This window comes from Apodemus sylvaticus, chromosome 17 (genome assembly GCF_947179515.1).
Source record: "Apodemus sylvaticus chromosome 17, mApoSyl1.1, whole genome shotgun sequence".
In the NCBI taxonomy this organism is placed as follows: domain Eukaryota; kingdom Metazoa; phylum Chordata; class Mammalia; order Rodentia; family Muridae; genus Apodemus; species Apodemus sylvaticus.
The window spans coordinates 45,275,277-45,300,700 of record NC_067488.1 but is presented as its reverse complement, the minus strand read 5'-3'; the positions used below and the strand labels follow the sequence as shown (position 1 = coordinate 45,300,700).

The 25,424-nt window shown below is 47.5% G+C and overlaps 1 protein-coding gene across 4 annotated transcripts; it reads right to left on the bottom strand.

The window, feature by feature from the left end:
- Window positions 1–862: 862 nt before the first annotated feature.
- Window positions 863–25,381, bottom strand: Hsf1 (heat shock transcription factor 1). Of its 4 annotated transcripts, XM_052160954.1 has the most exons (14): window positions 25,063–25,381; window positions 5,750–5,858; window positions 5,232–5,368; window positions 4,867–4,991; window positions 4,123–4,198; window positions 3,988–4,049; window positions 3,769–3,865; window positions 3,528–3,664; window positions 3,126–3,395; window positions 2,610–2,693; window positions 1,777–1,882; window positions 1,634–1,699; window positions 1,494–1,563; window positions 863–1,415 (listed from the first exon to the last, which is right to left on the bottom strand). In XM_052160954.1, the coding sequence occupies exons 1-14, from the start codon at window positions 25,177–25,179 to the stop codon at window positions 1,210–1,212; spliced, it is 1,662 nt and encodes a 553-aa protein (XP_052016914.1). In that variant the 5' UTR covers window positions 25,180–25,381; the 3' UTR covers window positions 863–1,209. The 4 variants fall into 4 exon arrangements, with proteins under 4 accessions (XP_052016914.1, XP_052016915.1, XP_052016916.1 ...); XM_052160955.1 differs by lacking the exon at window positions 1,634–1,699; XM_052160956.1 differs by lacking the exon at window positions 2,610–2,693 and having other exon boundaries at window positions 25,063–25,380.
- Between the last annotated feature and the right edge of the window lie 43 nt (window positions 25,382–25,424).

Sequence of the window (25,424 nt, the reverse complement as noted above, 5' to 3'; positions counted from 1 at the left end):
TTGGCTCTAACAGAGAGAGCTCTGAACAGAGACTTTGCCCCCAAGTCCTAGTAGCTGCCAAACTAGAAGACTTTTACTAAGAGTCCTTTTGACAACCCTCGTCATTGGCTTGGTGAGGCTTGTCCTTGTCAACTGCTAGAATCCGCCAGCCTACAGACCCTAACCTGCAGTTAGGTGGTTATCTGGTGCTAGGCAGGGTGAACAGTAAAATCAGCTGCCTGACAACACAAGGTATGCACCACAACCTGCCCCAGGCCACCTGTGAGGCCATTTCCACCAGTTTTCCCTTAGTCTAAGACAGCAGGAACAAATTCAGAACCAGTCCAGTATCTGATAGATACGGGGGCCTGGCTCTGCCAGTATGTACAGCATGACCATGGAGAACACTCTTGCTGACAACATGGGGGCAGATTGTCCTTTTCTGTCCCCTAAAGAAAAAGCTATGGGGCTGGAGAGATGGCTTAGTGGTTAAGAGCACTGACAGTTCTTCTGAAGGTCCTGAGTTCAAATCCTAGCAACCACATGGTGGCTCACAACCATCCGTAATGAGATCTGATGTCCTCTTCTGGTGTGTCTGAAGACAGCTACAGTGTACTTACATATAACAATAAATAAATCTTTTAAAAAAAAATAAAAGAAAAAGCTCTGAGTAGATACTGGTTCTGTGGCATCAAGGTGGATTGCAGGTATCTGTATTTTTCCAAGGAGACACGTAGTAAGTTGTGAACTTGCCTTCCTTGTGAACATCCCTACCTTCCGGATCCCTCAGGGCAGGAGGAAACACACAGGAGGCCACAGTAGAACCTGTCTGTTTATCATCTGCCCATCTCAGTGTGCGTGTGTGTGTGTATATATATATATGTATATATATATATTTATTTGTGAAGGGTTAAAGGGGACTCTCATGTAAAAATCCAAAATACAATTTTATGAACAACCTGCAGGATCAGTCCAAGTGTGGCTGTGAAGCTCTGACCAGAGAGTAGATCAGGGGCTGGGGTGAAGGCAGCAGGTATGCAGCCCTCAGGGTCTTCCTCTTGATCCAAAGTACTGCCCAGGCCCAAGTTCCATCTGTGCTCCACTGGGGTGGTGGTGGCTTGGCCTAGGATCCCCTGGCCTATCCAACTGTCATGTCTCCCTAGGACCAGCCATGTCCTGGGGATAGGTTGGGGGGCCAGGCACAAGCCAGCCTGACAACTCCTGAGACCTCTAGGAGACAGCAGGGTCCTTGGCTTTGTGGGGTTCAGTGCCCGTCAGAAGAGAGATGGTGGGATCGTCCGTGTAGTCATCTCCCTCAGAAAAGTAGGAGCTCTCCCCCAGCTCAAAGAGCACAGGTAGCTCACTGCTCCCTGTGTCCACAGCATCAGGGTCCAGCAGGAACAGAGGCTGAGCCGTGTAGTGCACCAGCTGCTTTCCTGTGGGATATGCGGTCAGGATGGCGGGGTGGACAATCTGGAAGTGAGGGTTGGGCATAGCATAGAAGCTTAGCTCACCTGAGTCAGGGTTACTGTTCTCTGCCTCAATAGGCTTGGGAGGCTCTTGTGGAGATAGAAGCTCCTGAATCTGTGGGACAGAGAACACAGTGAGGGTTGTTGATGGCCCCCTCTGCCCCCCACCCTGCCCGCCTACGCACGCTGGCCAGGCTGCTGTCCAGGTCAGGCAGGCTCATGTCGGGCATGGTCACCGAGGGGCTGAACAGCTGCAGGAGGAGGGAGGGAAGTCAGGGCTGGCTTGTGGGCAGGATGGAGCAGGGTGGGTAGGGATGACCAGACTCACGTCCAGCAGGGCGCTGGTGTCCACACTGAAGCCGTGGCTTGTCAGCATGGTCTGCAGGTTGTCCAGGTTGGAGTCCATAGCATCCAGGTGATCACTTAGCTCGTTCCTGGCCCAGGGCAAGTGGGCAGGTGAACTAGTGCCCCAGGCTCCCACCCAGCCGCACTCCTGCTGGAGAAGGGCTCCCCTTTGCTTGCAGCCCCCCAAGCAAGGTCCTTCTGCATAGCCAGCATGGGCTGGGGGGGGGGGGGACTGTGTGTATTTCTGGGAAGATGCCGAAAGGACAAGTAGTAAGCTTGCCCTCCATGGTTGCTGAGGGTGGGATATAGCATGGCCCATGGGCAGGACATCCTAGGAGGCCTTAGTTGTTACTGAGACTGAGCCAAGAGGGAGGTGGAGAAAAAGGACAAGGGGCATTGGCTCTGGAAATGGATAGGAGGGCAGATTTTTCAGGTTTGATAGGCACTGCAAGAGAAGGAGAGGAAACAGGACTGCTTGGCATGGGTAGATGTCCCTTAGACCAGAAGGCCTTAGGCCATGGACACACCTGAGCCATGGGCAAGGCAGTTAAAATGGCTTTGTAGGTGTTATGGGGCCTACTCTACTCTGACAGGTAGCAGTCTGTACTGGTAGCTGGGGCAGGCAGGAAACTTGTCCCTATTATAGCCACTGGCTTGTGCAAAGGGTAGTCAGTGGAGATGCAGAGCCTGTGAGACCATCCCCTGGTGCTCTTCGCCAGGCAAGGCAAGTGCTATGCCCAGGTTGGGAACTGGTCCATGGCTGTGGGAGGGGGCCTGGCGGAGTCCTCCTCCCTCCCAAGTGGGGGCAGCGCTAACCCTGGCTGGACTCGGCCATGCAGAAAGGAAGAGGGGCAGGGGAAGAGGCGGGCGACCCCAGACATCTGTGGAGCGCGAGCCAAACTGCAAGATACAAAGACAAGAGCCCCCCCATTGCAGGTGGGGGACGGGGGGATCTATGCCCACCGTCCTCGCTCACTCAGCTCTTGGGATGTGCCTGAGGGGTGGTGGTCAAGGCTGGGCCTTGGCTTATCATTTCCTGTGTCAGGACTAGGGAGAACGACAGATCCAAAGATATTGGGGCTTGCCATAAGAGAGGGTGATGGCAGTAGTAAGGTTGGTCCAGGATATCTCACTTCCAGTGATGTGGTCGGTCTCCCTCCCCAGCTCCAACCTCACTCAGGTCTAGGGGAATAGATCCAACCCAGCATTCCCAGCAAACTGCAGGGATTATGCCTCGCTAAGATATAGATACCCCGTGCCCAGCCTGAGGAAATCCCATGCTGCTGGGGTTGTTCAGAGGCTATAGGGAGGCAGGGTGGGCACAGCACTCACTTGTCTAGGCAGGCTACGCTGAGGCACTTCTCAGGGGTGGAGGGGGTTGGGAGTGCAGGGGCTTGGGCTCCGGTTGTGTCCATAGGGGCTGTGTTTGAGGCAGCAGGGGTAGGCTCGCTCTCTCGAAGGATGGAGTCAATGAAGGCAGTTGGGGACAAAGGGGTATCCATGGAGGGTGGGCGCCCAGGGCTCGCCTCCAGTACCCGAGGGCTATGAGGTGGGCTGGGGGGCTCTTCCTTGACCCGGACCAGGGTGCTGCTGGACAGAGGCCTGAACATATTAGACAGTGACAGACATGTTAGAAGGAGCGTAAGTTAGTTCCACCCATTTCCAACTCTGCCCAAGGTCCATAAAGGCTGGCCCACTAAGGTGATAGCAGGGGTAAAGGTGCTGCAGCCCCACCTCTCATCTATGCTCCTGCCTGGGGAGGCCAAAGGGCTGGTGGGAGCCAGCTCAGTGATATCGGAGATTATAGGTCCAGAGCTGGTGACAGCATCAGAGGAGTAAAGGCTAGAGCTGCTGTAGGCTGGAGATGGAGCCTGCAATTAGAGACAAAGGCCACATGCGAGGCAATCTGTGGTAGCCTGGGCCACCCAGCACCCACTACACACTTACTGGCATTCCCATGGAGCTGGGTGCTTACTGAGTATGGGCCAGGACCATGGACATGCTCCAGGGAGTACTGTCGACCATACTTGGGCACAGAGTGTGCTGAGCTGCTGTCACTCAACATCAGAGGGCTGCAGGGAAGAGACAGGTCAACTGCCTACACGGACCTTGGCGGTGCCCAGGATATACAGCAAGCAGAGGACACCAAAGCGCAGGGTCAGAGTGGACAGTGTAGACATTCCCAGAGCCTCACATCTTTCTCTTCACCCCTAGGATCCGGTTCGACTGCACCAGTGAGATCAGGAACTGAATGAGCTGTGGGGCAGAAAGGATACAGTCACCTTGGCCCAGTCATGGAGGGGACCCATCTACCACCAGCCCTGCCCACCTTGTTGACAACTTTTTGCTGCTGAGCATGCTTCTGCCGAAGGCTGGCCACCTCCCGCCACAGGGCCTCGTTCTCGCTGCAACACATTGCTGGGTCAGTTGGGCCACATTAGAAGAAACAGAGAGTCAGGCTGTTGATGGACAGGGCTGGACCAGATGAGGGCTCACTGCATAACTGACTCCCTAACTCCACTCTACTTACAGGGCGGGATTCAAGTGTCAGCCAGAGCTGAGGGAGAGCATGGATAGAATCTGATGGTACACCTCAGGGTCCTAGCCAAAATGGGGAACTTGTCACATACTGGCTAGACACACAGGACAGGTCTCTGGGAAAGATCCTAAACTGCACATACCCTCAGTTTTGGGGTGAAAGGCAGCTGTGAACTGCGATGCCATGTGCTAAGTGACACAGGGCAGTCGGAGTCTTGGGATAGAGAACAGTGGGGAGGTCTGGCCCGAGTGAGGACTGTTGTGGCCAGTTCCTGCCAGCCCTGGTTTTCAGGGAGGCACCTGGAAATGGGCTTTGTGTGCTCAAATCCTGAAAATGTGAAGCCCAGCAGGGGAGTGAGAAGTGGGTACAGTAGGAGATCTCTAACCCATTCTGTGTTTAGAGATGTACAGGACAAGGTTTGCCACAGAAACAATGAAGGCAGGCTGGGAAGGGGGAAGAAGGCTTGAATGGCTCTGCAGGGTGGGGTAGGAAGCCCAAAGCAACCTGGCCACCCTCCTGACCCTTGGGACCTACTGCTTCATGGCCAGGAGCTTGGAGTCCATACACTCCTGTTTCCCCTTCATCAGCTGCACATCTGTCAACAGCCGGGTGACACTGTCCTGGCGTATTTTTATGTCCTCACTCTTCAGGGTGGACACCTAAGGGGTGGGGCATACAAGAGTCAGAAGTGGCTCTGGAGTGTGGTAGGCTCCTGTGCTTCACCTAGGCACACAGGGAATGAGGAGGGTCTGGGAACCATGGGGGAGGGGCAGAGACTGATGTGCACAGGCTATGCTTGTAGGTTAGCCTTGAAACACCCCCTGGATACTGCTCCCAGCCCACAGCCCGCAGGGATATTTGAGGGCAGGGAGGGGCTGTACTCAGGGCTGGTGACTCACGCTGGTCACTTTCCTCTTGATGTTCTCAAGGAGCTGTTCCTGTCCACGCAGGAAACAAGGATGCTGGAACTCCGTGTCATCCCTCTCAGGCTTGACCAGGCCACCCTGCTCAATGTGGACTACTTTTCGGAAGCCATCTGTGCATATGGGGGTGGGGGAGTTTGGTTTGAGGGCCAGGGACCAGACCTCCAGCCTAGCCATGGCCTGGGGCAGGCCAGGGGCCTCCTAGAAAACTACAAGATTCTGACTGGTGTCCATTTACCATAGCAAGTTAGTCTTGGTTGGAAGAGACCTTGTCCCTACCCCCACCCCAGCCCCGTACAGCTACCCGTCTTGCAAATGGAAGTATGGCTATTAGGTTAAGGCCTCATGTCCTATACTCTTCCCTGGAGAATTCAGGCTCAAACTCATGAGGACCCTTCCTCAGTCAACCCAGGCCTCCATCTCTTAGCAATATGCTGGGGTCTGTTTTTCCACACCTAGGGAAACAAGCACACCATCCCGAGAGAAGTACTTACACATGTTGAGCTGCCGCACGAAGCTGGCCATGTTGTTGTGCTTGAAGTACTTGGGCAGCACCTCCTTGGCAAACTGGCCCTGGTCAAACACGTGGAAGCTGTTCCCACTCTGTCAGGAGACATGGGCAGGTCATGTGTATCAGATGCCATCATATTTCCACTATGCCCGAAGTGTCTCTCCATGTGTGGTGGGCATTGCACATTCTCCCTCCACAGTAGTCGCAGGAAGTAAGCTCAACTTTAGGACTCTATGGCTGGTATCCAGGCCATCGAATCTAGGTCTGAGCAGGGAGGACCATGTAGCCAGAGACGGGATCTTAACTCCCTGGCAGTTCTCAGTTGCTCGGGTTAGACTCATAAATCACCCACAGCATTCTAGTCATCTCTAGGGACTGACTAGAGTTTAGATTTTGTTTTTTTGTTTTTTGTTTTTTGAGACAGGGTTTAGTTTTTGTTTTTGTTTTTTGAGACAGGGTTTAGAATTTAGTTTTAATCAGCAAATTTTCTTTAAGAATAGTTAAATCAGCTGGAGACAGACAGTTCAGTGGTTCAGAGTGCTTGCTGTTCTTATAGAGGACCTGGGTTTGTTTCCCAGAACTCATATGGTAACTAACAACTGCCGGCAATTCCAAGTTTTATGTGACCTGATTTTTTTTGTCCTCCCTGGGCTCTTGCGTACATGTGGCACACACATATATGCTCAATAATAGACACACATAGAGATTCATGTGGCACACACATATATGCTCAATAATAGACACACATAGAGATTCATATCCCCCCCCCCTGCCCCAACTCCAAATTGTGGCACTTAAAATAGGGGTGAAGTTGTTGTTGTTCTGGAAGACAGTCCTGATCAGATGAAAGCCCGAGACTGTTGAGTCCTGGGGCTGTACTTCCGTACTGGTGCGTTCCTGAACACAGTCCAGAACCACTAGGAGGGGCTGAAGGGCCATGCAACTCAGAGGCACTTGATTCTGGAGCTGGGAGGCCCCACAGTGTATAGGGACAGTATTCTCATGGATGTACAAGACAAATCAGCTAAGGAACTGGTCTCTTCATTGGGGTGGGAGAACTATAATACAGACAGGTAGAATAAACCAAAAGGATCCCAAGGTGTCAGAGTAGCACCATGTCTGCTTTCCAACATGCAGAGCAGTGAACAACAGAAACAGCACGGCGAGTGGACACAGGAGGAAGAGAATCCTAAGAAGTGGGAAAGCAAGGGTAGGAAGTGTGGTGTCAGGGAGAGCAAAAGGCGCTTTACGCTAATTGTTTAGTCCCCATTCTTCCCCCTCAGCTGAGAGAGCAGTGGAAGCAACAGCAGTGAGAACATGGCTGAGAGCTTGCTCAAGGCCTTGGTGCTAGAAGACTCTCAAAGTAAGGCTGCCTTGCTGGACCTGAGGCTATCCCAATACAGGGACATAGAGAGGTGTGTAGAGGAAGATTGTTCTTGGCTGCTGAGATAATATATAGCACAGGCTAGCCAGAAACTTTAAAAGGTTGTGAATGAGGGATCATTATGGACTCTGAAATATTCCTGGGAATTCAAGGGCTATGCACACATTAGAGCTGTGAGGATACTCAGGAAGACCTATGAAGGCCATGAGCTCTCCCTCTGGCATGAAGGAGAAGTAGGACAGAAAGTTGAATTGTCATTCCCAGGCTACGTGTTAAAGATGGGAATTGGCATATAGAGATAGGCCCCAGGAAAGACTGCAAACTCACTGGCTCCAGTTTTTTTAAAGTAAATTTCACCTCGACTTACCCAATTAAGTCAGTTGGACAAAGTGCAGTGGCCACCAAGAACACAAATAGGACATAATTAGTCCAGGGAGTCACCAGAACCAACAATGGCACAATGACAAAAGTGAGAAATGCAGGGGACAGTGTGCTTTTACAGCAGCCATCACATACTAACAGTCAAAAACAATGAGGCGTTTAAATAAAGCTACAGCTGGGACTGGTGTAATGGCTCAACAGGCAACCACTGCCAAGCCTGACAGCCTGAGTTCAATCCCTGGTACCCACAAGGTGGAAGGAGAGGATGGACTTCACAAATTGTCCTCTAACGTCTACACACACGTATGTGTATACTTAAGCTGATGTGGATAGGACTTTGCTGCCTGCAAGGTCCTTCCCTGGTCTTGAGTTTGCAGTTGGATCATGAAGTAACCATTATGAATCCTCTTTAATTTTTTTAGATAAATTTAATTAAAAAGAAAAGCTTCAGCTTATAATAGGAAAGAAAAGAGCTGGGCGGTGGTGGCGCACGCCTTTAATCCCAGCACTTGGGAGGCAGAGGCAGGCAGATTTCTGGGTTTGAGAGGGCAGCCTGGTCTACAGAGGAAGTTCCAGGATAGCCAGGGCTACACAGAGAAACCCTATCTTGAAAAAACCAAAAAAAGAAAAGAAAAGAGCAACCAATATACCCCCTAAGTTGGGCTCATGAGAATACAGATTCTAACTTTTAGTATGGCCAAAGACCTCAAGAACTGTACACGGAGGACTAGGTATAAGGACAGTGTCCTACTAATGGAGAATCTCAGTAAAGCAATAAAAAGTGAAAAAGAAACACCAAGTTGACATTCTAGATTTGTAAAGTACAACTCAGGTTAAAAATTCATCTGGAGGGGCTGGAGAGATGGCTCAGTGGGTAAGAGCATTGACTGCTCTTCCAAAGGTCATGAGTTCAAATCCCAGCACCCACATGGTAGCTCACAACCATCTGTAAAAAGATATGAACGTCCTCTTCTGGTGTCTGAAGACTACAGTGTACTTACATATAATAAATAAATCTTTAAAAAAAAAAGATTTAAAAAAAATTCATCTGGAGACTCAAGAAGATAAGAACAGGGAGAAGACAGCCATTGGGAGTGGGCTTTCAAGTTTAAAAAGCCTATTCCAGACCCAGTCAGTCTGTTTCTGTATCAGGATGTAGCTTTTAATTACTCTAGTGGCACCATGCATGCCACCACCATGCTCCCTGCCTTGATGGTAACAGACCAACTCTTCAAACTGTAAGCAAGCCCCCAATGAAATGAAATGTTCTCTCTCTCTCTCTCTCTCTCTCTCTCCCTCTCCCTCTTCTTCTCCCTCTCCCTCTTTCCCTTCCTCCCTCCTCCCTCTAAAGATTTATTTATTTCATGTGTGTGAGTACACTGTCTCTCTCTTCAGACACACCAGAAGAGGGCATCAGATCCCATTGTAGATGGTTGTGAGCCACCATGTGGTTGCTGGGATTTGAACTCAGAATGTCTGGAAGAGCAGTCAGTGCTCTTAACCACTGAGCCATCTCTTCAGCCTGAAATGTTTTCTCTTGTTACAGGAGTTGCTGTGGTCCTAGAGTCTCTTCACAGCAACAGAACGGGGCCTACGTGAATACAATGAACAGAGCTGAGAAAGACTTGTAAGGCATCATCAGACCATCAGTGCTTAATGGATGTCTCAGAAGATGAGACTGGACAAATGACTATATTTGGGAAAACTGATCAATAACATACCAAATTTGATGAAAAGCACCCAAGAAACTAAATGAACTTCAAACAGGAAAAAACTAGAAGGGATTCATACACAGTTACTCCATAATCCAACTGCCAACCTCAGAGCCAGGGAAGAAGGGACTTGCAAGCAGTCAACGCAGCCTCATTAGCACAGATGGTGGATGACCCACTGATTAGCTGCAGGGTAAAGACTGTCTAATCAGGGATTCACATCCTTGAGGATGGAAGGAGAGCCTCATTGGACTGGGACTGTGGAGCTCTGGGACAGTGCTTCCTCTCCATAGATCAATTGGTGTCCCTGAAATCGTTCCACATGCATCAAGCAAATACGAGCAACCAATGAATGAAACTAAAACCCATTGGCTCAGTGAGTGTCCTTCCCAAACTACAGTCTACTGTCCCTGGCACTAACCCCCATATCACATGTTGCACCCTGGAAAACGTGGCTGAATTGTAGGGATCCCTCTCCTTAGTTTTGTCAAAGTTTAAGGATACTTCTGGAAGGATGTGTCTTCTCTATCTGTGGGTTAAAGAGATCACATTACTGCTTGAACAGATGTATATGTATGGTCTTCCTCCTCATTGTTCCCAGATAAGAGATCCTAGTCCCGTGGGCAGTGAAGACCAGGTCCAACCACCCTCACCTTAGATGGCAGATTCTGCACGGTCAGAGTGTTCAGCTGAGTACAGTAGCTACAGTCCATATGGAAGGCGTTCTAGCTCACTTGAGTTCAAACAGTATTAGGAAGCTCAAGTCCCAGTGTGTGCGTGAGCTGAGCTCCTGGATACTCTACCTCGATGGGAAAGTAAGCTGAAAAGCTGTTTGGGATTAGACTGTTAGGACTAAAAACTCAAATCCACTTTTGCTCAATGAACCCACTGAAATACCACAAGAAAAGCAGCCCGACAACCTCACTAATGCTCACAAAGTTAACTGGATCTGACTGCCTAATAACCCATGCCCCAGAGCATTACATAAAATAGCAGCAAGTCTAGGCAACTGCTGGTGCTTCAATGCTGAATGCAACAACTTCGAGCCACTGAATGTCTTCAAGGAGAAGCAATCTTTTGAAGCAGCCTGGCCAAGTCATAAGCAGTAAGCAAGCAAGATGATTTTGCCACCACTGAGTCCCATAATACCCCAGTGACAGAAACTGCAAGACAGAAACTGAAGTGTGACTCTCACATGGTGGACAAGGAGGAACAGCAGAGACTGCTCAGGAAGGACAAGACAATAAACTTAACAAAAGATACAATGTTGCTGTAAACATGCTGAAGGGACAGATATGGCTCAGAATCTATAAAGAAGCTTACAAGTCCGTGTCTCCAGTTTCAGAGGATCTGGGACCCTCTTCTGGCCACCAGGGGCATCAGGCTTGGATGCGGTACACGTTCACATATGCAGGTACAACACTCATACAGTAAAATAATAAATACGCTCAGAGAAACAAGGAATTAATGTTTGAAGCAGCAAAAGAAGGACCATTAAACAGAGCATTACTAATGGTAACTGTCCCAAACCCATCATGGAATGCTGGTCAGTAAGCACAACTGTACATTTGTAGAAAAAAATAAGGAAACACTTTTTAAATAAAATAGATGAAACAAAATAGGTAAACAGGAGATAGAGAGATGACTGGAATTACTTTTGAGAAAAAAAATGTCCATCCCTAGGGATCACCAACAGCAAACTTAAGGTACTAAGGAACCACTCAGCACAAGCATGTACAGGCTTGGTGCTCCCGTTATTAACTATGTAAATCACCAAAAATATCTATAGCATTTATGTCATAGTAGTATAGATCATCCAGGAATAATTTAAACTACCCAGGAAAATGTATGTAGGTTCCATGGAAATACTACTCTAGAATACCAATGGAGGACTGTATTTAATACTTAATTCACGAGCGGGGCGTGGTGGCGCACGCCTGTAATCCCAGCACTCTGGGAGGCAGAGGCAGGCGGATTTTTGAGTTCGAAGCCAGCCTGGTCTACAGAGTGAGCTCCAGGACAGCCGGGGCGACACAGAGGAAACCCTGGGGGGGGGGGAAGGGGGAACAACCAAAAAACAAAAAAACAATACTAATTCACTTGAGCAACTGTAAAAAGTGTTATTTTTGTTTTGTTTTCTTGGCCAGGGAGGGCAGAGAGATTCAAGATAGGGTTTCTCTGTGTAGCTCTAGCTGTCCTGGAACTCACACTGTAGACCAGGCTGGACCTGACCTCGTAGAGACTCGCCGATGCTGGGATTAATTTCAAGTTTTGAAGTTTTCAAGTCAGTCCAGACTACTCTATCCAGCAAAGTTATCTGGCATAATGGAAGAACAAAACTGTGTAAATGAGTTCATAAACAGTAATATCTACAAAGCATACTTCAAGGAATCCTTCAGACGGAAAAGGAGACCATCCATGAAACCAAAGGAAGGAATAAGTCACAGGAGAATAGAATAGCAGTTAATCAAGGCAGAAAGGAAAAAACCCAAAAATCACAAAACCAACAAAATATCAGGCAATAGTATATACCTCAAATAAGTAACTTAATGATACATCTTAGATCCCCAGAAAAAGAATAGAGCAAACCCAAATCTTTAATCTTAGTGTAGTGAAATGGAGAAATTAGTGAAATGGAGAAAAAAATCCAAAAAGCCAAAGAAACCCAAAAAAACTTGAATATAAAGAATAGAAAGGGGAAAAAAAGAGGGGGTTCATTGAAAGGATAAGGAAGACAAACCCACTGCTAGGCATGGTGGCACATACTTTTAATCCCAGTACTTGGGTGGGAGGCAGAGGCAGGTGGATGTCTGTCAGTTCAAGGCCAGCCTAGTCTATATAGTGAATTTCAAGGATGCCAGGGTTATGCAGAGAGACCCAGTCTAAGCAAAATAAAACAAAGCAAATAAAGAAAAAGATTGACAAACCTTAGACCAAACAAGCTAAAAGGAAAAGATGGGGCATCATTCTGAGACATCCATCACCACCTTGAATTAAATCAAGATACATAATTTAGATCTATCACAAAAAGTGAAATTCAAGCAGTAATTAAAAACTTTCTAAAAGACACAGAATGTCCAGGATGATGGGTTTATTGACGCATTTTACCAGATCTAGAAAGAACTGACAGCAAAGCTTTTCAGATTATTCTAGAAAACATCAAAGGAAGAAGCATCACCCAGCTACACTTTCTCTGAATGATGTGGATCTCTGAGTATGTGCACACGAGTGCAGATGCTCACGGAGGGCAAGATAATGGATTCCTCTGGTGCTGGAGTTACAGGCAGCTATGAGCTGTGTGACTGACGTGGGTGCTGGGAACTGAACTTGGATCCCTTGTAAGAGGAGTACACACTCTTAGCCACTGAGTTGTTTCTCCAGCCCTAACCAAACTCTTGTTAGTATTACCCAGATACCCAAAGCAGATAAAAGCACAGATAAAGCCAAGTGCCTTTAATCTTAGCACCTGAGAGGCAGAGACAGCTGATCTCTGTGAACTCCAGATAGGGCTACACAGAGAAACCCTGCCTTGAAAAAACAAACAAACTACCTTCAGCAAAGAGGCTGGATACAAGATTACCTCAAAACAAAACAAAACAAAACAGTAGCACTCCTATATACAAATGACAAACAGACTAAGAAAAAAGTCAGGAAAACAACACCTTTCCCAAGAACCACAAAAAATACAAAATATCTTGGGATAACCCTAACCAACCAAATGAAAGGCTTGTATAACAAAAACTTCAAGTCTTTAAAGAAATTGCCGGGTAGTGGTGGCACACGCCTTTAATCCCAGCACTCAGGGAGGCAGAGGCAGGTGGATTTCTGAGTTCGAGACTAGCCTGGTCTACAGAGTGAGTTCCAGGACAGCCAGGGCTACACAGAGAAACCCTGTCTCGAAAAGCCAAAAAAAGAAAAAAGAAAAAAAATTGATGGAAATATCATGAAATGATCTTCTATGCTCATGGATCAGTAGAATTAACATAGTAAAATAGCCACTCTACTAAAAGCAATTTACAGATTCAATACAACCCCCATCAAAATTCCAACATAATTCTTCACAGACCTTGAAAGGACAATTCTCAATTTCATATGGAAACAAAAATCCCAGGATAGCGAAAACAATCCTGAACAATAAAAGAACCATCCATCCCTAACCTCAAGCTGTACTACAGAATAGTAATAAACACTATATAGTATTGGTATAGGAACAGACATGTTGATCAATGGAATCAAATCAAAGACCCTGAAATAAACCCACACACCTATGGACAGTTGATTTTTGACAAAAGAAGGCAAAACTATACAATGGGAAAAAGAAATCAGCTCCAACAAATGGTGTTGGTCTAACTGGATGCCTACATATAGAAGGAGATGGCAAATAGATCCTTACTTTGCACAAAACTCAACTCCAAGTGGATCAAGAACCTCAACATAAAACTGGATACACTAAATCTAATAGAAGAGAAAGAGAATAGCCTTGAACTCATTGTACAGGAGACAACTTCCGGAACCACTAGTGGCTCAGGCTCTAAGATCAATTGATAAATGGGACCTCATGAAACTGAAAAGCTTCTGTAAGGCAAAGGACAAAATGGCAGCCTACAGATTGGGAAAGGATCTTCAACCCTACATCTGACAGAGGGCTAATATCCAAAATGTATAAAGAACGCAAGAAGTTAGATACCAACAACCCAAATAACCCAATTAAAAGATGAGGTACAAAGCTAAACAGAATTATCAACAAAGGAATCTCAAATAACCGAGAAGCACTTAAAAAATGCTCAAAGTCCCCAGTTCATCAGGGAAATGCAAATGAAAACAATTCCATCTTATACCGCTCAGAATGGCTAAGGTCAAAACCTCAAGTGATAACACATGCTGGCGAGGATGTGGAGCAAGGGGAACACTCCTCAATTGCTGGTGGGAGTACAAACCTGTACAACCACGTTGGAAATCAATTTAGTGGTTTCTCAGAAAACTGGGAATAGTTCTACTTCAAGACCCAGCTATACCACTCCTGGGTATATTCCCAAAAGATGCTCCACCATCCAACAAGGATACTCACTCAACTATGCTCATAGCAGCTTTATTCGAAAAAAGCCAGAATCTGGAAACAACCTAGATGTCCCTCAGCTGAAGAATGGATAAAGAAAATATGATGTATTTATATAATGGAGTATTATTCAGCTGTTAGAAAAGTTTGACATCATCAAATCTGCAGGCAATGGATTAAACTAGAAAAAAAAATCATCCTGAGCAAAGCAACCCAGACCCAGATTCACTTATAAGTGGATATTATTAGCTGTTAAGGATAATCACAATAGAATCCAGAGACCCAGAGGGACTAAGTAACTAGGAGGGCTCAAGGGCACACCTGAGTCTCCCTGGGAGGTGGAAATAGATTTGTGGGTGGACGTGTGTGTGTGTGTGTGTGTGTGTGTGTGTGTGTGAGAGAGAGAGAGAGAGAGAGAGAGAGAGAGAGAGAGAGAGAGAGAGAGAAGAGGAGTCAGGTTGGGGAAGGAGGGTTGGAAGAAGAGATGACTGGACTAGGAGGACGTTTAAGGGGTGTTATGGAATCAGAGAGTAGTGAAAACTTCTTGGCACTTATGATGGGGACCCTAGCAAGGACTCCTAGCAATGGAGGATATGGAGCCTGACCTAGCCATGTCCTTTAACCAGATGTGGTGGTTTGAATATGCTTGGCATATTCAGGGAGTGGCATTATTAGAAGGTGTGGCCTTGTTAGAGGAAGTGTATCACTGAGGGGATATGCTTTGAGACCCTCCTAGCTGCCTGGAAGCCAGTCTTCTATACTTTCAGAACAAGATGTAGAAGTCTCAGCTCCTCCAGCACCATACCTGCCTGGATGCTGCCATGCTTCCCACCATAATGAAAATGGACTGAACTTCTGAATCTGTAAGCCAGCTCTAATTAAATGTTGTCCTTTATAAGAGTTGTTGTGGTCATGGTGTTTCTTCACAGCAACAAAATCCTAAGGCTGCCAGTGGTGGTACTGGGACATCTGTCCCGCCTGCAAGATGTGCTGGGGCTCAAAGCATATGGGAGTAGCCAACCAATGACTGATCTAACTTTAGGTCTAAACCATGAGGGAACCCATGCCTGACATTGCCAGGATGGCTGCAACTTACAATGAAATTATTCCTGATGATATTCTGCTCAATCGCCATAAGAGAGGCTTTCTCTGGCAGCTGATAGATGCAGATGCAGAGACCCACATATCCAACCAGACATTAGGTGCAGCTTGAAGTCCTTGGAAGAGGAGGAAGGCCTCTAAGAGTCACAGAGGTCAAGGACACCAGGGAAGCACAGCCCACAGAACCAACTAAGAAGGGCCCTAAGGGGCAATCACAGAGCCTGCGTGGTCTGCACTAGGTCCCCTTTGCCATGCTGTGGTTACTTGGCTTGGGGTTGGTGTGACTTCTAATAGTGGGAGTAGCAGTGTCTCTTTTGCGTCTCCTAGGAACCTTGTCCTCCTACTGGGCTGCCTACTGAGCCTCATATGGAGATTTGTGCCGAGTCCTACTGTGACCATGTTCTGTTGTGGGAGGCTTGCTCTTTTCTGAAAGGAAATGGAGGAACAATAGATCTGGGGGAGAAAGGAGGTGGGGGAGACTGGGAGGAGTGGAGGATGAGACTGAAATTATTGTGAAAGAATAAGTAAAAAGAAAAAAAAAAGAACAAATTAAAAAAAATTAGAGCCAGGCAGTGGTGGTGCATGCTTTTAGTCCCAGCACTTGGGAGTTCAAGGCCAGCCTGGTTTACAGAGTGAATGCCAGGACAGCCAGGGCTACACAGAGAAACCCCGCCTTGAACCCCTCCTCCCCTCAAAATAATTACAGACCAATTTCAGTCATGAATATAGATGCAAAAATTTGTACGAACTGAATTTAAGAACACATTTAAAAGATGATTCACCATAAGCAAGTTGGCTATACTCAGGTAAGGGCTTCTTGAAGAGGAAGCCAGTGGCTTAGGGGAGAAGGCCAATAACTGACCAGCAGGACCTCAAGAAATCTCCAAGGTTTTAAATAGCAAAGGAAAGTGTTAAATGAGTAAAGTAGCAGCTTTCAGAACTAGGAAAAAATCTTTGCTAGCTATGCATCTGACAAATAAGTCTGCGAAATGACACTGTGAGACCCGATCTCAAAAAAAACCAACTGAACAAAAACACCCATCCCAAAACCACCACCACCACCACCACCACCACCACCACCACCACCCTCCCCCTCCAAAACAAAAATTCAAAGTTGGGGATGGTGGGGGTAGGGTATGCTCTCGGGAGACAGCAGCAGGCAGATATCTGAGTTTGAGGCAGTACACAGCCACCTGTAACTCCAGCAGAGCATCAAATGCCTTTTGACCTCCATGGGCACCTGCACATAAACTCATGCAGGTACATACACATAATAATCTTTTTTTTTTTAAAGGAAAGAAAATAGGCACAATGCAGGTAATAATTGCTGGTGACAATGATTTCATTGTAGAGACAATCTAGTAAGAATGTCACCCCAGCCAGGTGGTGACGCACACCTTTAATCCCAGAACTCAGGAGGCAGAAGCAGGTGGATTTCTTTGAGTTCAAAGTTAGCCTAGTCTACAGTTAGGTCCAGGACAATAGAGCTACATAGAGAAACCCTGTGTTGAAAAACCAAAAACCAAAACACAGCAAACAACAAATAACCCAAAACACTTTTATTGAATATATCACACACTCTGGTTACAAGACAGAGAGAAATCAAGTTGGAGCTCATCTGAAAATGTATTTCTGCTAGCAAGCTTTCATGCCTCATCTATGGAAGCTGCTTAGATTCCCTATATTCTATAACATTGACTTGCTGGCCAAGATTTGTCCGATGGTATACACTAGTGACACGAATATACAGCAATAAGCAATCCCTCTGAGTTTGAGACCTACTCAAATTTATGCCTGATACTGTAAACCTGGTCAAAAGCCCATGACTGGGGATTTGAGTCTCTAGGGGAATCTACTACTGATGTCTGCAAATTGGACGTTGTCAAATTGTCTTCTAAATATTTCTATTTATATCCATAGATTAGTCCTGTTCTCAACCTTTGCTTAAAAAATTATTTTTGCAGTGGGCAGTAGTTAAGGTAGTCACTGAATGACTCGGTGCTCAGGACTAAAAGGGACACCTAGTCCACTCTACTCCACCCAAGGCTCAGAGCACGTCACTGATCAAAGAGCAGAGAGAATGTACAGATGGGCAGATGGACATGACTTGGCCATAGCACTGATGAACGCATGGCAGCTGTTGCTGGCCTGTAATCAGCACGGACTGGTAACACTCCAGAACAGACGGGGAGGGCACAGAAGCACTACCAAGGCTGAGGAGCTACTGGTTGGCAGTAACTGCTGGGGGAGGAGGAGAGGGTAGAGTCATTGTTCTTAAGGGGTATAGCCAATGGTAAATTACCCATAATCCAATAAGACCTCATACCTGTGTACATAGAAACAAGACTAATTGTCAGTGGGTTATAATGGAAAAATAAATGAAAGATGGAAAAGAAAAGATCTGTGCAATGGTACAATAGTGGGAAAAAGGTTTGCAGAGGGAGTTGGGGAGGTAGAAAAGAATAAGGAATTAAAAAAAGGGAGAGAGGGGAGAGAGATACATTCAAGCCCTAACCTCCATACCTCAAAATGCAACTATCTGTAAATAGGGTTGTTGCAGATGTGATGTTGTATTGGAAAACAGTGGATCCCTAATTTGAATGGACTAATGTTCTTAAAGAAGATAGCCAAATAAAGTTAGTCACTTGGAGAATGCCAAGCAATGACAAAGACCAACTGGAGCCATGCAGCTATAAACCAAGGAATAACCATGGAGTAGCAGCAACCACCTCAAGTGGGAATCTCAAGGAAGGGCGTCCTCCTGCATGCTCTGAGGAAAGAGGGCCTGTGAATGTCTCTGGACTAGAATGAAGTGCTCTCTGGGTGGCATTCATCATCCAAGCTCAAGCTCAGACCACAACTATTTCCACCTTAGAATGGAGCTCTTTCCTGTTCACAGTGGCTGCCAAAGACTTGCTGTGTTTTCTGATACTATTAAAAATATTTCAACTAAAAGGAAAAAAAAGATCATGTGTGTGTGTACATGCCTGAGAGGCCAGACAAGGGTGTCAGATCCCCAGAGTAGAGACTGACAGGTGGTTGTCAGCTGCCCTGTCATGGGTACGGGAATTGGGTCCTCTGTAAGATCAGGAAGCACTTAACTGTTGAGCCTTCTCTTCAGTCCTGTCACAGTTCAATGGTAATTCACTGTTCATATGTAGATATATAATTCACTTCTGTGTATTGCCCTTGGATCTTGTGATCTCACAAACTGTTGTGTAGGTGCTTTAGTATTTTCTAAGCAAATTCTCCTGCTATCTTTGAACACTCAGTCTTACTTCTTCCTAGTTTGTATTTTATTAAGGTTTACATGTGGGCTTTCCTCAGTTTTTATCTACTTTCTAATGCCCGAGAGCTGCTCAATGGTTTTTTACTCCTTAATAGCTACTATGACTCTCTAGGGCTAGATTATCTCTGTGCCTCAGTGGCTTATGGGTCCTCTTTCGCTGACCATGAGCAGTTTTAGGAAGGGGGTATTATAACTTGTTGTATATAGTGAAAATCTGTCAGTGGAATTAAGGGAGCCATGGCCAGACAGAAGTGGTTGTCTATACTGGCTAGAAGCTGAAATACAGTTGTCAGTAAACAGTGACTCTTACTTCCAGTCTGTGTGTGATCTTATTTTCTACAGACCAAAACTTGAAATATATATAAAATTCTGTCTGAATACATTTTATACAGAGCCAACCTGAAATTATGCATATCTCAAAGGTTCCATGATTCCAGAAGCTTAACAGCCATGGCGTTCTATGAAGTGTGCCACCTGCTCTTTTGAGTATCTGCAGTCACAGTCCTTGCCATTTTAGTTTCTCTGTATCTCACAGATGAGACTGATGATCTGCCCCTTCTCTTGAGCTTAGCTGCCTGGCCATTTTCTGGGTCTCAGAAGTAGGGTTTTAGGAGCAGCAAGCTAGAGAATTGAAGCAAGTGTCAGAACCAGCACATTTCTTCTCATGCCCAGCCACCAGCAACTCCAGCCCCTACTGCCACAACACTCAGCCCGGTCTGCCATGCGGTGGGGAGGTTGGACTCGAGAGTCTGGCAGTACTTGTAGGCACCAAGTTGAGGGACTGAGTATTCAGGGGCTAAGTACCTCTTCTCTAACAGTCTGTGAGGCTAGCCTCCTCCTCCTGCTACAACTTGAAGAAATTCTGCTGGCAGAGGCAGGCCCTAACCTCGTCATTGTGATCCAAAGACAGCTGTTTCTTCCCTCTAGAGTTGTATATCCATAACCCTGAAACCTTGGCTTTCCCTGTATACATAGCTACTCTTCCCTAAATGATCTAAGCCAAGGCTGGATCTAACACTTTCAGTGAAGAACTATGTTTTAGACGTCTGCAGTCTTCTCACGGGCATGCTAGAACACAGAGTATCTGTTCTTCCAAGGAAGCCTGCTGTGACTGCTGGTTCCTGGATCTCTCTGTATCCCTACCTCCTTCCCCTACCCAGCAGGAAGAAGTATCCCGGTCAGATTGCAGAGCCCATCAGTGTGCTGTGAAGATGTCTGCCAGTTCCTTTCTCTGTGGAGAGGTAAGGAGGCCCCCAGGTACAAATCCAAAATGACATTCTGATTATGAGCCAGCAGTGCTGGTCACAGCAAAAGTGTCTGGGGGATCAAGCTAAGAAAGCAAGTAACCAGGGAAGACCTGGAGGTACAGGCCTGCAATCCTAGCTACTTGAGAGACTGATACAGGAGGATTGCAAATCCAAGGTCAATTTGGTCAATTAGTGACACCCTGCTTTAAAATGTAAAAGGAGGGCTGGGGAGATGGCTCTATACACAAAGGCACTTGCCACCAAGCTTGAGGAGCTGAGTTTGCACCCTGAAACCCACCAACCCACATGGTGGTAAAGAGAACCGATTCCCTAAAGTTGTCATTTGACATCTACCTGCACACTGTGCCATAGGACACACACACCTCATAATAAATGCTGAAGAGACAGCTCAGTTAGTAAAGTGCTTGAGTAAACTCTAGCATCCATTCAGCAGTCAAGAGCACTTGTTTTTTCAAAAGATCCAAGTTCAGTCCCAGATATATTTGGTGGCTAACAATTGTCTGCATTCCAGCTCCATAGAACCTGATAACCACTTCTGGCCTTCATAGTTACTGCATGCTAGCAAAATACCCATGCACATAAAATAATATTTTTGGGGGGTGGGAGGCAGGGATCCTTTTTGTATAGCTTTGGCTGTCCTGGAACTCATTATGTAGACCAGGCTGGGCTTAAACTCCCAGAGATCTATCTGCCTCCTGAATACTGGGATTAAAAGCATAAACCACCATGCCCAGCAATAAATCTTGAAATGAAAGACAAGGGCCAGAAATGGTACGTATCTTTAATCCCAGCAGTTGGGAGGCAGAGGATGGAGGATCTCTTTCAGTCTGAGGTCAGTTTGGTCTACAGGAGTTCCAGGACAGGGCCACACAGAAGGACCCTGTTTCAAAACAAACAAACAAAACAAAACCCAAACCAAATCAGAAAAAGAATTAACATACACAAAAATGCTGGCACAGTGGTGAGCACATGTAATCCTAGCACTGAAGAGGCAGAGGCAGGAAGATCCCTGGAGTCGCAGGTTAGCCAGCCCATTACAATCAGCGAGCTCTCTCTTGGCCACTAAAAACCCTGCCTCAGAAAACAAGGTGGAGGGGCTGGACGGCAGACTACCTTACTGGCTGCTTTTCCAGAGGACCTGGGTTTGATTGCTAGCACCTACATGGCAGCTCACAATCACCTATAACCCAAGTTCTAGGTGATATGACACCTTCTTCTGGCCTCTGCAGAGGCCAGGTATGTATGTGGTATGCAGAAGTACACTCAAGCAAAACATATTTATACATAAAATAAAAATATACATATACACACACACATCCAAGGTGGAGAGTGACTAGTGATGATACTTGACATGCACCCTAGACAGACACACAGACAGACAGACACAGACACACAGAGTACCTGACAAAGACGGGTAGTGAGCAATAGCTGGGCAAAGTATGAGTTTGGATTCTTTTTAGCTCTAAGCCAAGCTTTTTTGCCTTAGTTTTCCTCTAGAATAGAAGTGCTGGATGAAGACTGCTGTGCAACACACTGCCTGCCTGTTATTGCGGAAGCACCAGAGCCTCCAGAACCTGCAGCACACATTACAACTTACCTCTGGTATACATGACCTCTGACATTTTGAGTCGGCTACCAGGTATGTAAGGGTGGGGCCACTGGGCCTGTTAGTTCCTGTTGTCTGTCTGAGAATGAGCTCCCCTGGCTGTCAGAGTTGGATAGCGGGAGTGGCCCTACTTGCCCTAAGAGTTCTGGATGTCAACCATGGCTGAGACTCTGCTTTAAATGCCTCATGTGATCCCATGAAGAATCCTGAGGCAGGTGGGTGCCCTGCCCCTGTATTAGTGCAGACTGTTCTGTCTCCAACAGCCTACCCTGGCACCCAGCTCCTCCACAGTGGCTGTCTGAGCACTGGCACCCAAGAGCCCTTGCTCAGTGGTTCCAGTTTCTTCAATTACAGGGTTCCCCCAGAGGCTCAACCCATAGTCATTGCTGTTCTCAAAGAGAAGAACCACATCACTAGGCTGGGATTAGTGTGAGACCAGAGAGGCACCTAGCAACAAAATCCGAGAAGATCCTTCATTGTAAAGGCTATCAAAGAGCAGGGCATGTCTTAAACATGAGACTTCATTCCTTTCCTTTACCTCCCTGAATGTTTAAGGCCTCAGTTTCCCCCCATCCATTCTCTACCAGCCATAGCTCTTACTTGGCACAAACCATGTGGTCCTCCTTCCTGACTCTCAAGCCCCTCAGGTAGCTCCTGAGGCTAGCATACCAAAGTCAGTCCAAAGGGCAAGGGGGTCCTAGTCTGATCTCTTCAGACCTAGTGGAACAACAATGCTTGGGTTGATTAGTAGGTTAAAAACACATTCAGGAGATGGAGAGACAGTTAAGTAGGAAAGAGAGCTTGCTGCACACACATGAGAGTCTAAATTTGGATTTCCTAGGAGCCATGCAAAGTGCAAAGCTGGGTGTGGACATGTGCGTCTGCGAGCCCAGCACTGGGTGGAGCAGAAAGGACTGCTGGGCTTGCTGACCAGCCAGTGTAGCTGACAAGAGGCAAGTTCCAGGTTCAGTGAGAGACACTGTTCCAAGGGAACAGGAAAGGGATAGAGAGGACACTGGATGTCCCTCTCTGGACTACACACACACACACTCACCTTCTAAAATCTAAAAAAAAAATTAAACACAAACTACCACCCTACCACCATTTGTACTCTCTTGAGTTAGACAAACTTATTTCTCTTGTTTCTTTTTAATATTTCTAAAATGGGCGGGACAAAATGATCTTACAAAATTGGGATAAAGCTAGATACAGGTTCTAAGCTTTTGCTTTTTTATTTGGGCTTTGTTTCCCATTTCAAAATGCACCGAGGCAGCTCCCCAGCAATCCTAGCGAGAGTTTTACTGAGGGAATACAGGAAGCGCAGCACGAAGGGGAGAAAGGCAGGACTGGGAAGTGACCCTGTGGACTAACTGTTTCCCCATGTGTTCAACCCTACTTGCTGCATCTCTAGGCACTGGATCTGGAGGCACTTTAAGTACAAGGTAAAGAGAAGCCTACTGAGAGAGGGCCAGCCACGCTGTGTTCACAGGCTTGCACGGATCTTACTGGGATCCTAAATCTGATCAGGGGTGTGCTGTCCCCCAGGATCTGTCTGAGGAACCCCTGGATCTCCTGAGGTCCTTGTTCTTGTGAAGTACCTATAACTGAAGGAGGGCCAGTGATGGGGAGTGGAATCCCACAGAACTGGAGAAAGGTAGTGACTGATTCTGTCTCCATGTAGTGGGGATGAGAAGCCCGACCTAGCCAAGCTCAGTGGAAGATTTTTGGGGCCAGATAGGCTCCCTGTTCCTGTCCCTCTCAAAGAAGAGGATATGTCTGAGAAGGGTAAGAACATTTTTATCTGGAAGTCACTCAGAATAAGAATGTGGACCCCAAACCTCTTGATCAGTGGGCCTGCAGGGAATGCTGTTAAGAGGCTACCAAGAGAATATAAGTGGCCCACAGAACATGGATCAGGAGCATTAGTTCCTATTTGTGGGCCAGACAGTCAGATCCAAGAAGCTCTGTTGTCCTTGTCTGGCTGAGACAAGGATTTTCTTTTTTCCACCTCTATGCCAGAGCTTGGCTTCTGTACTCATGGTCACGGCATCTCTCTCTGGCCACCGTATGTCATACCAGCTAGGGTCCACTGCTGCTTTGTACAGACTACCTGCCCATCCCTCCCAACATGCTAACAAGGCTCACAGATGATGTGCAGTTGTGTGGCTAGAGGGAGGTCACAGGGCCGATCAGATCCATGTTCATACTGAGAGGCCCTCATCAGAACATCCTGCCCTAGAAGAATGTTCACTGACACCTCACCCACATTTGTACCAATCTATAAGCAGAAATAGCAGGCACATTACCAGAGAGGGTGGATTTTCCTAATAGGATTCAGCTCTGACTATTCCAGAGGATAGCTGGTATTCCTACTGGATCTAGGTAAGAAAGCTCCCTTCCCTTTCAGTCAAAGAAAACAGAGGGGAGGAGGAAAGTTGGGGAAAGATAGAAATGCAAGGTCATAGTCTCTGCCCAAGTGTATGAAATCCAGGAGAGGTTGTGAACTGATGATGGCATTCAGGAAAACATGCTGCTCCTTTCTAGGGCTATGGTGAGAGAACCGCCCACAGATAGCCCATGGGACAATCACAAAGAACATCCAGTGAAAAGTGAAGTTCTGTGCTTTCTAGTCTTCTCTTTATTCCCAAGCACCCTTTAGGCAGAGCAGAGTTTAAACAAACAGGCACCTGAGAGGCAGAAGCCCTCGCCTCTACCTGCCACTCAGGCTTTTCTCTACCCTTGCCAGCTTAAGAAACTAGTGTGAGGGGGCAGTGCTCAGCAAAGCTGGAGAGGCCTGCCAGAGGCTTGCAGGAGGTCAAGCAGGTGGCATCTAGTCGCCTTCATCCCTCCACAGGCTCCCTCTGGATCACGACGGCCTGTCTTCAAGCCATCGCCATTTACTAGCTCTGCGCTCTGGCCCTCAGAACCTAGATGTGAACAGCGGATTGTACTTTGCAACTTGACAACAAACAAACTTGCTCTGCAAGCAAGCCAGAGATGCAGGTCCAGCAGGGTCTGCGGTGTACACAGTCCGCTGCCAGGCAACAGAATAGGGTTCGACACCGCCCTTTGAGGGCCGGGCCAAACTGCTCTGGCATCTGGGGACTATCAGGGATGAGCTCAGGCTTCTGATCCTCCTACTCTCGCTCTTCTTCCATGCATTCGTTAGGCTTTCCTCTTACTCTAAATGCTTGCCTAAAAGCAGAAAGGCAGACGGACTCTGGGAACTATTTCTCTGTGAGCAAAGACCCTCAACTGGAAAGCCCCGTCCTTATCGTCCCAGTGAAATGTAGGATTTTGGGTCTCGGCCTACTCTCCGCGAGTGGCTCTGGGGGCGGGGCGCACTTCCTCCCCGGACAGCTGCGTTCTCCCTCTAGGATGCCAGGAAGGCTGAACCCCGGTAAGCCCGACTACTCGCAGGCCGCTTCTCCTAAGCAGGTCCCCTCCCGCAACAGGACCCTCCCCCTTGAAGGCCGCTCCTGCCCATGCCAGCTCCTACCGGGCTCCAGCAGATGAGCGCGTCTGTGTCCGGGTCGCTCACGAGGGTCCACAGCTTGGTTAGGAAGGCCGGGACGTTGCTGGGCCCCGCTGCACCGGGGCCCACGACCAGATCCATCTCGGACGAAGCAGGCAGAGGCTGGGGTGGCGTTCTAGAAGAGTGGCTGAAGGCTGAGCTAGTGTCGTCGCTGCCCCTGCTGTCCGCGCCGCTCCGCAGCCCGCTGCGCACACACAGCAAGGCCTCGCATGGCCGCAGCCATCTTGCGACCGGCGCGCTCTCGCTAGGGCCGGACCCGTATCCTCTGTGCGCAGGCGCCGTGAGCTTCCCTGCCTACTTCACCGGCCCTGCCCTTGGGCGGCCCG

Coding starts and splice junctions, on each gene's coding strand:
- Hsf1 (XM_052160954.1), bottom strand. CDS start 25,179: ATGGATCTGGTCGTGGGCCCCGGTGCAGCGGGGCCCAGCAACGTCCCG. Junction 4,050..4,122: donor AGCAAAAAGTTGTCAACAAG/GTGGGCAGGGCT, acceptor TCTGCCCCACAG/CTCATTCAGTTCCTGATCTC. Junction 3,396..3,527: donor GGCAGGAGCATAGATGAGAG/GTGGGGCTGCAG, acceptor TAATATGTTCAG/GCCTCTGTCCAGCAGCACCC.